We start from the raw sequence: 14,747 nt of genomic DNA, 5'->3' as shown, positions 1-14,747 counted from the left end.
TGAAAATTTGATTTCAAAGTGAAGACTTTTCAATTTATTCTTAAGTACTAATCATTATTAATTTGTGTTAATGGGGTGCATCTAAACATGGTAAACCATGTGGCATGAAAGTTGATTAACAGTATATGTAAAATATGCAGTATTGTTTCATAAAACACATAAAATCCACCAAACTGTAAGAATGATCTATTGATGGTATATCATTTGCATCCTTGCATGCTCCCAATCATATGCACTATAGTATAATATTTCCATTCCTCTCCAATAAATTGCCTTGTACAGCAACTTGCATTCTTTCAATCTCTCATTTGTGCAGGTGCCATTCTGTAATCAAACCACCTGTGAAAAATCTAAACCATTCTCTGTAAAAAGATTATATACAGAGTTGAAATTTCCCTACAATCATGCTTTCAAATGATCACAATTGGTCATGAGGACTGTACAGTAAAACATTGCTTCACATTATCATGATTATCTATTGAATGTGAACAAATCAGTCTGTAAAAGACATGTTCCACATGACCTTTGAAAATGTCCTACCAAATGCCATCATCACTGGAAAGACTGATCTGTTTGCTCATAGCATATACAGGTGTTCCTCTTGTGTTCATGCTCATTTGAGCGTAGCCATTTATCAATATGGTATGCTTGAGTGATTGTGAAATGACTCCCACGCCATTTCAGCCTTAATAAATCTGAAAGATCAGTTAATCTGCTATTCATCAGGACTCATTAGCAGAGCCTCAATCATGCAAGGCGTTATCCGGTGTATTTCAGCTGTGAATGGTCAAAATACTTTGTCCAATTTTTCTCTGCAGTTTCTGACAAGGCAAAAAGAGGAACATTCAGTGCTTAGTGTTCTCTGAAAATAAGTTTCACTCTACCTATACTGAATCAGTCTACCTTCTTGAATTGGTAGCACTGCAAACAATTTCATGTGGTGGTGGTGGTGGGGGAGTAAATGAGTCACATAGATTAAAATTTTTAATTGCGATTAATCGCACATTGTGAAATTAAGCATACGCCTCTTTTCTTTTTTAACACATTCATTTTTTCATCATGTTCTATATTGTGCAAACTATCAGATTGAAGGGAGATTCTCACAAAAATGTATTTTTCAAGTTAAATTAAGAGCTCGTTTACATTTTAGACGAGTGAAGTTGCGATACAGAACAGACCACATGTTTGCGCATCAATATAGCAGACTCACGCATGCTTACTATACGACTCCTGTATGTCCTCGCAATTGTGTTTACCTTGATTGCAATCCACATCCATCAAAACTTTACTAGCGAGACAGTGGTTTGCTTTATCTAGCCGAGAATCGTAGTTTGCGTATCATCTGGCCATACGGTGCTGAGATGTTTTGACGTTCTGCTCAGTCTATATTACACACAATCCGATGAGTGAGGGCAAGCGCTCTTCAGAAACAATCACAGAATATGAGCTTGTGTTTTAAAGTGAAACACACACTGGAATGAATAATTCACTGAAAACGCAATGTGAGTCTCTATTCTCTCTGCCATCTCTGATGTAATCAGCCTGGTTTTCTTTACATTAGCGCTATTTGAATGAATTTGCTTACTGGATCATTGGACCGGAGTGTAGTAGCTTAAAAAGATCTGATTGCAAACAAAGCGAAATGAGGTTTAAGGGTTTGAATAGAAATTTCTGTCAACCAGTGTTATTTGTGTATATATATATATATATATATATATATATATATATATATATATATATATATATATATATATATATATATATAGTGCACATAAATAAGTACATAAAGATGTATTTTCTTTATGATCACTAATACAATTCATGGAAAGATGGCAAAACTAAAATGTATTAAACATATATATAATAAAAACTGAGAAATGTATGTCATTAATAGCCATATAATAAGTAAATTAGCCAATTTTGTTTAAATTAAGGATTGCAGAAATGAGTACACCCTAGATTTAATTCAACAAATGTATTATATTCTGGCACTTAGTATGACCTCCATAATTTTGAATATACTGCTCTTACACTTCTTGGCACGGAGTATACAAGTTCATGACAAATTGTCACATCTGTCCTGTTTAACTCGTGGATGATGAGCTCCTTAAATGCCCTGATCTTTAATGGGGAGTGTTGCTCAACTCATCTCTACAGAATCCCCCACAGGTGCTCAAGAGTGTTAAGATTGAGTGCAATACATGTCCACAGAAGGTTTTTCACCTTGGGAGAATGCATATCCTCATTGTCATGTTGAAAAAATGCCCAACAATGCAGGGAATGAGGAAAGGGTAACATCATCTGTTTCAATTTTGTGTATTAAATTACACAGTGATGTGGGAATTCATGACAGCATTGATAAAGCACAACTCCCTCACAGCTTCAGCACTCATACATCCCTATATAAGAGCTTTACTACCACTGAACTTTACTGTGGGAACCAGGCACTTCTCACTGTACTCCTCCTCTAGCAACACCATAACATTTTGTATGCTGTTAGATCCAAAATGATTGATTTGGTCTCATGAGACCAGAGTATTGATTCCCAGAATCTATATTTTGAAAATATGGGCTTTGGAAATGGCTAACTGACTTTATTGTGCTTTGGCTACAGTAGGTAGTTCCAGTGAGAACAACAACCATGCATGTCATTTCTGCAGGCTGCATCTTACTCTGTGAGATAAGCAGTCACTCTTTTCATAGCTTTTGCTGGCTCTGAGACACTCACTTGGTATTTCTCCTGCTCTTTGTCTAGCAAAAAAAATCCCTCATCACTAAATGAAAGCTTAAAACGAAGGCCTGATTATTTCAGGGGCCTTGTGACAAGTCCATTGTTTTAGAATTTCTGCGTTAATTTTGCTATATTTTCACAATTAAAACAATGATTTGGCAATCCTCTTGTACCACTGTCCTCTTTTGTGCTAAGAAATAAGTCTCCTGACAGTTCTCTCCCAAGTGGTTCCATTGTTGTCAGCATTAAGTCTGAGAATGATTCAGTGGGCTATATAACACTTTTAATTGTCAAGAAATTACTTCTCTTTAAATGTTTTGGTTCAACATACTTACCTGTTGATCAAATATTTTTATTTTGTTTTATTTAGTAACTTTTAGGAGGGTGTACTCATTTTTGCTACACAACATTTAATCACCTTGATAAGAAAATCTTATTTTCCTGAATAATTTTGATATGCTTCTGTGGTAATTGATTAAGCAGACTTGCTGGAACAATATAACTGTAAAGTACCCTGACATGTCTTCTAAGAAATTTAGTAATTGCTGACTTTCAGAAGTTTCAGAGGGGGTGTACTAATTTATGCTGTGCATATATATATATATATATATATATATATATATATATATATATATATATATATATATATATATATATATATATATATATACCTTGGTCGGCAGAAATTTCTATTCCTGGCTTGGTTTTTTTTGTTTTTTCCCCCCTTTAAACTCAAAGGGAAATCAAGTTGCACATCAATCTTCCCTTGCTTCAGTCATGGATAATTGATATAGCTTTGAAAATTATTTTGATGTTTTTGATAAATTGTGCAACTATTGGGTTTTTCGTTCATGCCTCTGCTCACCCTCTTGTTATCTCTAATTTTTCCTTCTCTTCTCTATTCCTGCCCTCTCCCATTCCATCCTCCACTATCGATTTCTTCCTTTGCCACCATGGCACCTCATTTTGGCAAGTAAAGCCCAGTCAAATGGGGGAGTTTGCCTTACGCTGACTCATCTTCAGCGCTGTGGAGAGAGGGAGCATGTTCTTCTGTCAGATCAGCTCCTTCGGCCTTTGTCTCCTTGATTACTTCCTCTGACTTTGTCTGCGTGATTGCTTCCCCTGATGAGAAAAAAGAAGCAGCCCGCTAACCTCATGATGCACTGAGTACCGCCACTCAGCTTCCAGTGACTCAGCCGTTTCCACCAATCAAACCTTCAAGATCTCTAATAAAAGGAAGTTATATAAGACCATAATTTGTGATATTTCTCTGGCACATGACCTCTATACAACTCAACAACAAGCTTTCTTTCACTTCAGATCTAATTACAGATCTCTGTAGGTTCAGATGCAGACTTGGGTAGAACAACATCACTGCATGGAAAGAGGTGCATTCCGAATGGTAGTTTTGGTAGTTTGGAGCTCACTGGCCCAAAATGTCAAAAGAGACTTTATATTTCTCACCTTGATACTCTTCTCATATTTAGTTAATATATTTTAAATGTACTAAATTCCAAATTCATCAGTAACACTGGTCCTGGAGTGTAGCTGTCCTGCACAGTTTAGCTACAATCCTGATCAAACACACCTGAATGTCTTCAGGATTACTAAGGCTATGTGAAGAAAGGTGAGTTGCGTCGGAACTAAACTCTGCAGGACTGCAGCACTCAAGAACGACCGTTCCTGATCTCGTGATATGTCTCAGCTATGTAAACATTATCACTGTTCTGTTAAAGGCTATAATAGTAAACATACAAGTCTCCTTAAACTCCTGGCATCTCAGCTACTAAGGACAAAGTCGTGTAATTTTATTTTTGAAGGGAATATGTCCAAATAAATTCATATACCAGTATGTGCAAGTCATTTTACACCAGACTGCTTTGCACATGAGGGTCAGTAAAACATAGGATTTGCACAGAAGTTGATTCTCAAAGATGGATCGATACCAACTGTTCATGATCCAATTTAATATATATTTCGTAATGTTTGCAAATTGACTTTCTGAATGTGTTTCACAAAATACATGCCATACCTACACGATCTGATATGCTGCATCACGAACAGTTTGTAATGATCCATTTTGAGTTATATTTGCTGTGTGAGCTTTTCCTGCATTGTTTATGCCTCATTGTATTGGAATCGCGAGCTTGGGGGCGGGGAGCACAAGCTCATTTGTATTTAAAGGTACACACACCAAATCAGTGCATTTTTTACTCCAACCCAAAAATAGACAGTTAAAACATGGTATAATAAAAAATTCATGGGGTATTTTGAGGTGAAACTTCTGGTGAAACTTGACACTTATATTACATCTTGTAAAAAGGGGCATAATAGGTCACCTTTAACCATAAATGCTTGTCAGTACATCTGACAGTACACTGCCATATTTCAAAGACAACAGAAGTAATTATGAAATTATTACATATAAAAATTTACTTAAATCCTACTTAAGTGGGTCAAAAATTTAGCTAATTGCATTTAATAGAAATGTAAACTATAAAACAAAGTTTACGAAAATGTACATTACATTCACGCATATTTATATTCTTTTAAAGTACAAGTAGTCTTTTTAAAAGTAAGTTGTTAAGGTGTACTTCTTTTTCACAAGGCTATGCACTATACAGTATTGCATTGTTGTAGGACATCAATTAATAAAAATAAAACCGAAAAAAATTTTTTTTGAAATAACACCGTGTTCTTGGCCAATTTACTAGCAGTTAAACAGTTGCGTAAACAAAGACAATAAATAGCACATGTAGATGCCGTGAATCAGCCTTCAGTCTCTGCTGTAGGTCCTGACATAAAGCTGATAAAACCGTCAGAAACATGAAATGTGGTGCGACATGTCTATAACACATTTTAACCTTTAGAATCCGTTGAGGTTTTTTTTGTGTGTGTGTGTGTGTGTGTGTGTGTGTGTGTGTGTGTGTGTGTGTGTGTGTGTGTATGTGTGTGTGAGAGAGCCAAAAGTAAGTATATATTTTGTCTGAACACTGACAGTATTAGTGAAGTGAACTCAGTCAGAACCTCATTCCTCTCACGAATAAGTGCATTTGACATTTAGCAATGAATGAACTCTTAAAGTAGCACTATTGCTACATTCTACAGGTTTCCAGCTAAGAACTAAAAATCATAAATCGTCTGTGGCTTTTTGACAGCTCAGGCAGCCAAACACATCACAAAGCATATCTTTCTATTTTCACCTTCATTTTCTCTGAATAAGAAATATTCTTGTTTTATGAATCTAATGGTACCTTTGCTGTATCTGTGGGCATTTGTGTGTGTTTGCAGCTGTCAAGTGGATATTCCACACCTGTGGAGCGACAGGACAAGACGGTCCAACGCCAACTCAGTGCAGTAACTCTTACCGGAACACCAATGTCAATGTCACAGTTGGCACTAAGGGACCATTCAAGGGCATCCAGATGTGGCGGGTCCCAGAGACTAAGAAATACAGGTACACACACACACACACACACACACACACACACGTATAATGTCCTAACCACCTAAAGCCAAAATATCCTCCTCTAGGAGTTTAGCAGTTGCTTTTTCAACCATGAAATGGTAAGACATTCTTCTTTGACACAATTGCTGCCTGTTATCAAGCCCATCAGGTCATTCAGGTAATTGTTGTCCTTGGAGCAGAAGGAATGAGAAAACACATTTCCAAAGTCATCAGCTGCATTGCTGAGGTAGTACCCAGACTGATAATGACATTCACTAAGCAAAATCTGTAAAGAAAACAGATTTTTTTATTTTTTTTTTTCAGCTCTTTTCAAAGTGAACTGCCTACCTAGACAACATTTTAAGACCGCATATATGCTCCTGACGCAAAGGCTATTTCAAAAGATAACAGGCTGTCTGCTAAAATATCTTATTCGGCCAAATACTGAGACAACATTGTAATTGGCCTCTGTGGGAAAAACAACATCAAAACAATTCAGCTCAAACAATCCATCAAAGATGGCTGACTGAGTTGTGAGAAACATTGACTGTATAGATCATTAAATACTTAAAAATACCAATACATATAGTTTGATCTACCATAGTTTCAGGAATTTGTTATTATTATTATCTGAAGCATGCTGCTTATATTCCAACGTTTTGGAAGTTTCTGTTTCACTTTAAATAAATTCTTTAAGGCTTGGTGTTTATAAATAAATGTTTGTTTTATATGTATATTTTTAATTCCTGTTCTGTTCCGAATTTTGTTACATTTAAAGAATTTGTTGTGGAGTGAGGGAAACAAAAATTCATATTTATACTAGTAGGGGTTGATGACAGACTAGTCGACATTAATGCTCTGCATGACGCTTTAAGCTTGAAGTTGACTATTCGCTGATTATGGCCTATAGAGGGCACAACAGGATAAGAAATCTTTGAAGTCCACTTTTACAGTCTTTTTCCAACAATTAAAATGACAAATAAATGCATACTCCGTGTGCGCGCCACAAGATCTTCTGAATGCTCGATATTGATTGGTTGAATGGTTTTAAACCGTTTCATGTATACATAAGTTAATCGCTGTTCTAAACTAATGCGCTGCTGCATTGTAACACACACACACACATACAGTACAGATCACGCGTACAGTAATATTCAGTAGCTCAGAAATGTATTGTCAACACTGTTCTGTGATCAATAAAATAGCTTAGAAACTTAAAAGCTCTAGCATATATTTCTTAGCATCTAAAACCCACAGCTTCACTATTAGTAGAGAGATACTGTCAAGTAAAATTAATTCACTCTTTCACTAATGCATTCATATAAATGTAATCTTTACTGTGCTACTTTATCTGTATCTGATTTAAAATGAGCAGAAATCTGTGACAAATATGGGGGTGGGGATATTACATAAAGTAATACATCCTTTCAATTCAACTTTTGGCCCTCAACAATAGAGTAATAACAAACAATATAATCAATAATAACAAACAAATAAAAAATAGTTTGGCTTTTAACACTTTTAACATGACACTGTTTCTTTTCATGTCCATAGGTTAAAATAAAATAAAAAATCAGTTGCCATAAAAAATCTACTATTTGAGTCAAAAATAATTTCAGTCCTCCTTGTGTTCTCTGGTATACATTCCTGAAGATCGAATCTTTCTTAACAGTCCTTGAATACCAATCACTTAGGCATGAAAGTCTTTGCAAGACATGTGTTTAAAGTTGGATTGTGTTCACAGAAGCCCCTGCTATGTTTCCATCCACCTATTTTTATGCACATTTTGGGATATCTCATAAAAAAACGCTAGATGGAAACACCAAGATGCCCATAAATTCTAAAATGCATATAAAAACAAAACGTATGCGCTCAACTAAGTTGGATACATTTTTATGTGACGTGAAAACATGCGCATAAAGTACGATAGAATGAACAATTCCAATGTGCGCATCAAAAAAGACATATTGACTTGGGACAGCATAACTGGACCAATCAGCTGACCAATCTCGTTGCACAGCATCTGAAATGCTGTTTTGGTCCTTCTGTAATGCCTGAGCAAAATAATAGGTACAAATACTTTATTGTATATGAAAATTATTTTATATATTTTATACTTTTCTTAGTGATATTTAGTGCCAGTTTATCAGGAAGTGACGATTTTGTTCTCTTCGGCTCATTGGATTGAAACGCTGCTTTATTCGCAAATGTTTCATGCAATATCCCAAATTTGCGTGTGAGAAGGAATAACGACTGTAGAAAGCAAAAGCTGAATCCCGGACATTTTGGGCGATTTAGAAATCCTGGCAGGATGAATTTTTTAGGTCCAAAACGATGACATGTCCAGGAAAAAGAGGACATATGGTCACCCTGATAACAACCCAAACACAAAAGAACTGATAAAAATAAGTTATGCAGAAGCAGTAGCCTTGTGGGCAGCGCTGCCATATGCCATAGCTGTACACAAAGCAACCTGCGTTCGAATCTCAGCTCGAGGTTCAGGGTTATTTGTTCAATAATGACATCATCAGCAACTAGTCAACGTTGACTCGACTGTAATCACATAAATGTCGACTTTAAAAAAAAAATCTGAAGTCATTCAACACCTAGTTTATAGTGTTTATAATGTACCTTTTTCTCATTCTCTTTTTTTTTTTTTTTTGGTGTGACTTATTTTCTAGAAAATACAGTAATTAAAATGGACTATTTCACCCAATACTGATGTATGTCATTTTAATGAGTAAACTGTAAGAGTTTGTTATTTTAAGAACAAGATAACATCAAACTCTATCGAAATTGCACTACATGAGATGCTGCTTATGTAGTGTTCCAGTCTCTTAATGAGGTTCCATCTCAGTTAGGAATGCTGCTTATGTAGGCAGTAGGGCAGCTCACTGTATTTGGCACAGAGCTTCCATGTCATCCCTGGTGGTTACTAAAAGTTAGGTCTTGTAATTAGAAGGCTGCCGGTTAGATCCCTGTAAGAAGTGAGTCAAGAGCCATCGCCATTATGCCCTTGAGCAAAGCAGTTAACCCTAGGTCACTCCAGGAGAATTGTCCCTGTAATAAGAGCTCTGTAAGTGACTTTGGGTGAAAGCATCTGTTAAATGACTGCTTACTTATTTGTCTTGGGTTTAGGATCACTGCATATGGAGCAGCTGGTGGACGCAGCGTCCTGGCTGTTCACAAGTCACATGGGGTGTACATGACTGGAGATTTCCTGTTACAGAAGGATGAGCTGCTATTTATTCTAGTAGGACAGGAAGGAGAGGACGCTTGCCCTAATGTGAGTAATCCTTTCTACCAATATGTCTGTTATTCAAAAAAACAAAAAAAAAGGAGTATGTTTAGCATCTTGTAAAGTGTGAAAGGATCACGTTTTGTTTTGTTTTGTTTTGTTTTGTTTTGTTTTGTTTTGTTTTGTTTTGTTTTGTTTTGTTTTGTTTTGTTTTGTTTTGTTTTGTTTTGTTTTGTTTTGTTTTGTTTTGTTTTGTTTTGTTTTGTTTTGTTTTGTTTTGTTTTGTTTTGTTTTGTTTTGTTAGATGGTGCCGACTATGGACCGGATCTGCAAAGAACAGCAAGGACCCTCTATCAACAAGACCCAGCTCAAAGGAGGGGGTGGCGGAGGAGGGGGGGGCACCTATGTCTTCAAGGTGACCCCTTATAAAATACATTTTAATAATTTTGGACTATTTGTACATAAAAATATGTGTACATCTATTGCTCATTTTTAAAGCACACTGTAATCAATGACTGTAATTTTAACAGTAAAGGACTGTACAAAAATCCGAGTTACACTTACTTTCAAGATGTCCTTGTTACAGTTTAATTATACATTTCAGTACTGAGTGTTGTTAATTAACTACAGGTACTTACTATAGGGTTAGGATTAGGGTTTGGTTTAGGGTTAGTTGCATGTATAATGGTTAGTTGCATGTATAATGGTTATTAGTACTGTAACGTGTAACAAGGACACTGTAAAATAAAGTGTTACTAAAACCTGTTAATTTTAATCTGTTAAAATTTACTTACTATTACAGTGAAAAACTGTAATAAATCTAATGGGACATTTCATGTTGTTTAATGTTTATTGCATTATTTTAGTCTCATGTGAGTTCCAACTATAAATACAGTTTATTCCGTACCAATAATATCAATAAAAATCTAATTATCTAATTACAGTTGAATGTTTCACCCAGTATTTGTGTGTCACATCATTTGTATGCTTAAAGAGTATTGGGTGCCAACAGTGGTGGAAATGGCTGAGGTTCACTGTGGGACCCTAATTGGGGATGTATTAAATTCACTCCCTGGACTCAGTCCCCCCGAGACAAAATGTAAGAATGTTTCATGAATCCGGCCCCAGGATCCAATCATTTAGGAAACTATAATTGGTGAGAATGTCCTCAAAGCCATAAATTGAAGAAGCGACCCTGGCCATATATAGAGATTGGGTGGGTTAGTAAGCAACCAACCTGAGTGTGATCACACTAGCAACCACACAATAACATGCTAACATATTTGCAACAAACTGGCAACCCTGCAGAACAGTTTTTAGTGACAATCTGAAGCATTACGCTCTTAAAAACTAGTGTCACACTTCATGTTTTCACCGGTTACAGGTGGTGAATGGAGTCCATATTCCACTACTCATTGCTGCTGGAGGTGGAGGCCGTGGCTACAGCAGCCAATCAGAAACCCCAGAAGAAGTGATGGACAGGGATCCCAGCATCCCTGGCCGCAATGGAAAATCAGGCACTGCAGGTAACCTTGATGTGCCTCTCAACAGTTTTGTAATACATTACAGATTGTCTGTGTTATACAGTAAAAGATTTAAACTAATTTTAGCATGGTATTATTGAACTAGTCTGATGTTAGGTTTATTCCATTTGGCAAACAGCTCACAATGGCGGGAAGCAGAAAATATTGCACAAAGAGCAGATATTATTTATTTATTTATTTTTAGCTTTATCCTTTTGTTTACTTGGATATCAGGTTTGCTTATGAAAAAATTGTTGCTAACCCAATATTTTTTTTCTTTCCTTGGACACAGACATACTCATTTTCTTTTCTGCCTGTGTTTCAAAATAGTCCTTAATCCAGTTTAAGATTGAATATGATTTTGTGGCGGTTTCTTCAAATTTGCTATAGCAGTGGCTGAAAGAGATTGATCCTGCAAATTAGTTTTAGAATACTGGGTCTTAGATATTTTTGAGATTTCTTCACCAGCTTTTTTTCTGATTGGAAGGTGCTAACAACAGTACAGTAATAACACGTGTGCCCTGCTTTCAAGTCTAAGCAATTGAAGACACATGCGTGGCTGTGCATCTGTTCAAGTTTCTGCATGTGATGTGGGTGCTCTGGTTGTTTCCTGCAGAGTGTTCAGTATGGCTTCTATCTGTGGCGCTCTTTTCAAAGGCTAGATCCCCCACTGTGCTCTATTTACTGCCGCTGGGGTCAGAGAACACAGCACAAAACCTTCATTCCTAATTCTATTCAATATGTTTCCATCATGAAATTAGTGCATAGCATGACAAGCCAAGCTTGACTCACTTGTGCAATGTTTGATCCATATTAATCACACTTTATTTTGAGGTATAGAGTTTTCACTTGGTCATCTATACTCTAAAACATTGGTTTGAGTCAGTTGCTGTTTTCATATTCCTCTAGTCTCTGTTATTTTTCTAATGTTTCATTCACCTACATCAACACTTCAGATTGGATTATTTTTTATTCATGCTTGACCACATCACATATCTTTTTCTTCCCTGCAGATATACATAAAACATGGTGAATAATTCCTTAGCTTCACAATCTATCTCTGTATGTAGTGCTAGTATACAGAGAGCACTGTAAACGCAAACGTTAGATTTGGTAAGGTGTGTGTTAACTTGTATATGTATTTATTTTCTATCTATCTATCCGTCTGTCTGTCTGTCTATATGTCTGACTGTCCATCCATCCATCCATCCATCCATCCATACTACACTAGCAACTGCATAACAACACCCTGAAAACCACCTAGCAACACTTAAAAAACATAGAACACCCTGGCAATAACCTAGCAATAATGCATCTATCCATCCATCCATCCATCCATCCATCCATCCATCCAGCCAGCCATCCATCCAATCTTCCTCTACTCTGAGAGAACTCTGTTTGAGGTTGTCTTCTTCAAAAAATCCTCTTTATTCATAACTTGTTGAATGGTCTGACTGGGATCCTGGATTTTTTTTTATTTTCTTCAGCAAATCGTGTGCTGAATGGGACAGCAAAATGGGACAGCTTTGACGTCTGAAATAATTTGCCACAATTTTATTTGAGCAGTTCCATGCTAAGCAACAGCACTGACCTGCTTTAGAAGTACAGGGATTTTCATATGAGAAATTTTCTCTGGAGAAATCTTTGTGCCACTCTACATTCTTAGATCTCTTGGAGGACGATGCAAAAAAAAAGTAAACTTTTGTGAAATTAATTAGCCACACAGAGAAAGTGAAATGAGGCGCAAGTGTCTTTATCTTGTTTTTATGATGTGTGTGGCTCTGTGTATTTCAGGGGGTGGTGGAGGCTGGAATGACAGTGCCCCTGTTCCTCAAGGTGGCAGACCACTCATTTTGGGAGGTCAAGGTGGGGAGCCCTGTCAAGTCATGGGCTGGAAAACTCGTGGAGGTTTTGGAGGCGGTGGAGGAGCCTGTACAGCTGGTGGAGGAGGTGGAGGATACAGAGGTTAGACTAAATGTCGGCCTTGATTTTCATATTATATCTTCATTCTTTGAGGTTTTCTACATTTTATGACTGCTTCTCTCCTCCATGGCTATAGGGGGCAGCGCCTGGCATGATAATGATCCCAGAATGGATGGAGATGATGGAACATCGTTCATAAGTCCTGATGGCGAGATGTACCTGGAACCACTTAAAGGTAAAACAGTCTTTGTGTTCCAAATAACATACTATACACTATGCACTTATACTATGCACTATGTAAGGTTATTCTGTCATACAGGATTGGAGTCTGATAGACCCTCCCTTTCTGTTACTTAAGGAACACTGAGACAGTTGAGTGTTCAACATTCCACACTGTTTTGTTTGTTTGTTTGTTTGTTTGTTTTTTTGTTTTGTTTTTTCTCGGTTAACAAGTGCAATTTTTGAAGTGCATTCTTTCTTATTGTTTGCATACTATTCACATTATATAATCCATACTATTTAGTATTTAGTATGCAAGATTAATGAGGAGTGTGCCCTACATCATAGTTTGTTGATGATAATATGCCAAAAGTGGTGATATCCTATTTGTGTTGTATTTTTGAAGTATGCATTTTTGCAACCTTTTTGCACTAACATTGCACACAATCCCTTGCGCTAAAGACAAAGTGTTTATGTCAGTTTGACACTTTCAGTTGTAGAAGAATGGCAAGAAACACTAGGACAAAGCTATAGCGATTTTTAAATATAAGAACCTAACAGTTAAGGTTATTTAATAAGATAATAAATTTAGCTCGAGACTAACAAATGTGGTGACATTTCAGTACTACTGTCTACCTACTGTATGTACTCAAAGTATGTAATTTCCAAGCACTAACAAAATACATAGAGTACATACAATACAAATTAAGATGCAGCCAGGAGGACTGGGTCAGCACCTCTTTATCAATCAAATCAAGGACTTGACTCGAATAAAGAAGCAATTTCACATTTTTGTGAAGATTTTAAATAGGAAAATACATATTAATTGGCAACACTTTACAATAAGGTCTCATTTGTTAAAGCATTAGCATTAACGTGAACTAAAAATGAGAAATGTATTTTTCAGTGTTAGTAAAAATATTATTGTTCATTGTTCATGTTAGTTCACGGTGCATTAAATGTTTAAATTAACATTAACTATGATTAATAAATGCTGTAGACGTATTGTTCGTTCTTAGTTCATGTTAACTAGTTAACTAATGTTAACAAATGAGACCTTCATATAAACTGTTACCAATTAATTTGAGGTGAAATAACAAACCTCTTGGAAAATAGACATCGAAATGATTGTGGACAAATGTGGTATATCTCTATAGTTAGTTGAAGTTTGTACCTGAAGTTGGGGTGACCCAAATTCTGCATGGTTTCTGAGATTACAGTCCCTCTCAAGCATCATTTTGCCTTAGAGCAAGGTGCTTAACTCCATGTGGTTCCAGGAGGACTGCAAGTGATGAAAAGCATATCCTACACTGGAAGTAGGACTGGACCATCAAAAAGTTTGCTTCTTAGCCAAAGACTTATTGCAAAAGTTATATTGTTTGATTTAATCGTCTGTAAAAATAGGGCATTTTAATTTAAGAGCATGTTTATATTTTCGACCTGTTGGGATGGTTTTCGCTGGAAATTGCCAGAGGTGGGAGTAAGTCACACACGTGCAAGTCGCAAGTAAGTCTCAAGTCATAGCCTTCAAGTCTCAAGCAAGTCCGAGTCAATTTTTGCGAGAATCAAGGCAAGTCAAGTCAAGTCACTGCTTTATGTCAAGCAATTCAAGTCAAGTCGTAGCTTGGGTCAAACAAGTCACTGGCAAGTCATACAAATGTTTGA

At 36.4% G+C, this 14,747-nt stretch overlaps 1 protein-coding gene across 3 annotated transcripts in view; it reads left to right on the top strand.

Annotated features, from left to right (window-relative positions):
• alk (ALK receptor tyrosine kinase) overlaps positions 1 to 14,747 on the top strand; it is a 496,326-nt gene that overhangs the window by 456,658 nt on the left and 24,921 nt on the right. For all 3 annotated transcript variants that reach the window (XM_048191592.1, XM_048191594.1, XM_048191593.1), the window contains exons 12-17: positions 6,023 to 6,188; positions 9,318 to 9,465; positions 9,722 to 9,832; positions 10,802 to 10,943; positions 12,735 to 12,905; positions 13,000 to 13,098. In XM_048191592.1, coding sequence (XP_048047549.1) covers positions 6,023 to 6,188; positions 9,318 to 9,465; positions 9,722 to 9,832; positions 10,802 to 10,943; positions 12,735 to 12,905; positions 13,000 to 13,098 — 837 coding nt within the window. The remainder of the gene's footprint in view (positions 1 to 6,022; positions 6,189 to 9,317; positions 9,466 to 9,721; positions 9,833 to 10,801; positions 10,944 to 12,734; positions 12,906 to 12,999; positions 13,099 to 14,747) is intronic.

Source organism: Megalobrama amblycephala, linkage group LG5 (genome assembly GCF_018812025.1).
Source record: "Megalobrama amblycephala isolate DHTTF-2021 linkage group LG5, ASM1881202v1, whole genome shotgun sequence".
Lineage (NCBI taxonomy): Eukaryota > Metazoa > Chordata > Actinopteri > Cypriniformes > Xenocyprididae > Megalobrama > Megalobrama amblycephala.
Note: the sequence above shows the minus strand (reverse complement) of the source record. Positions and strands in the feature narration are given on the sequence as shown.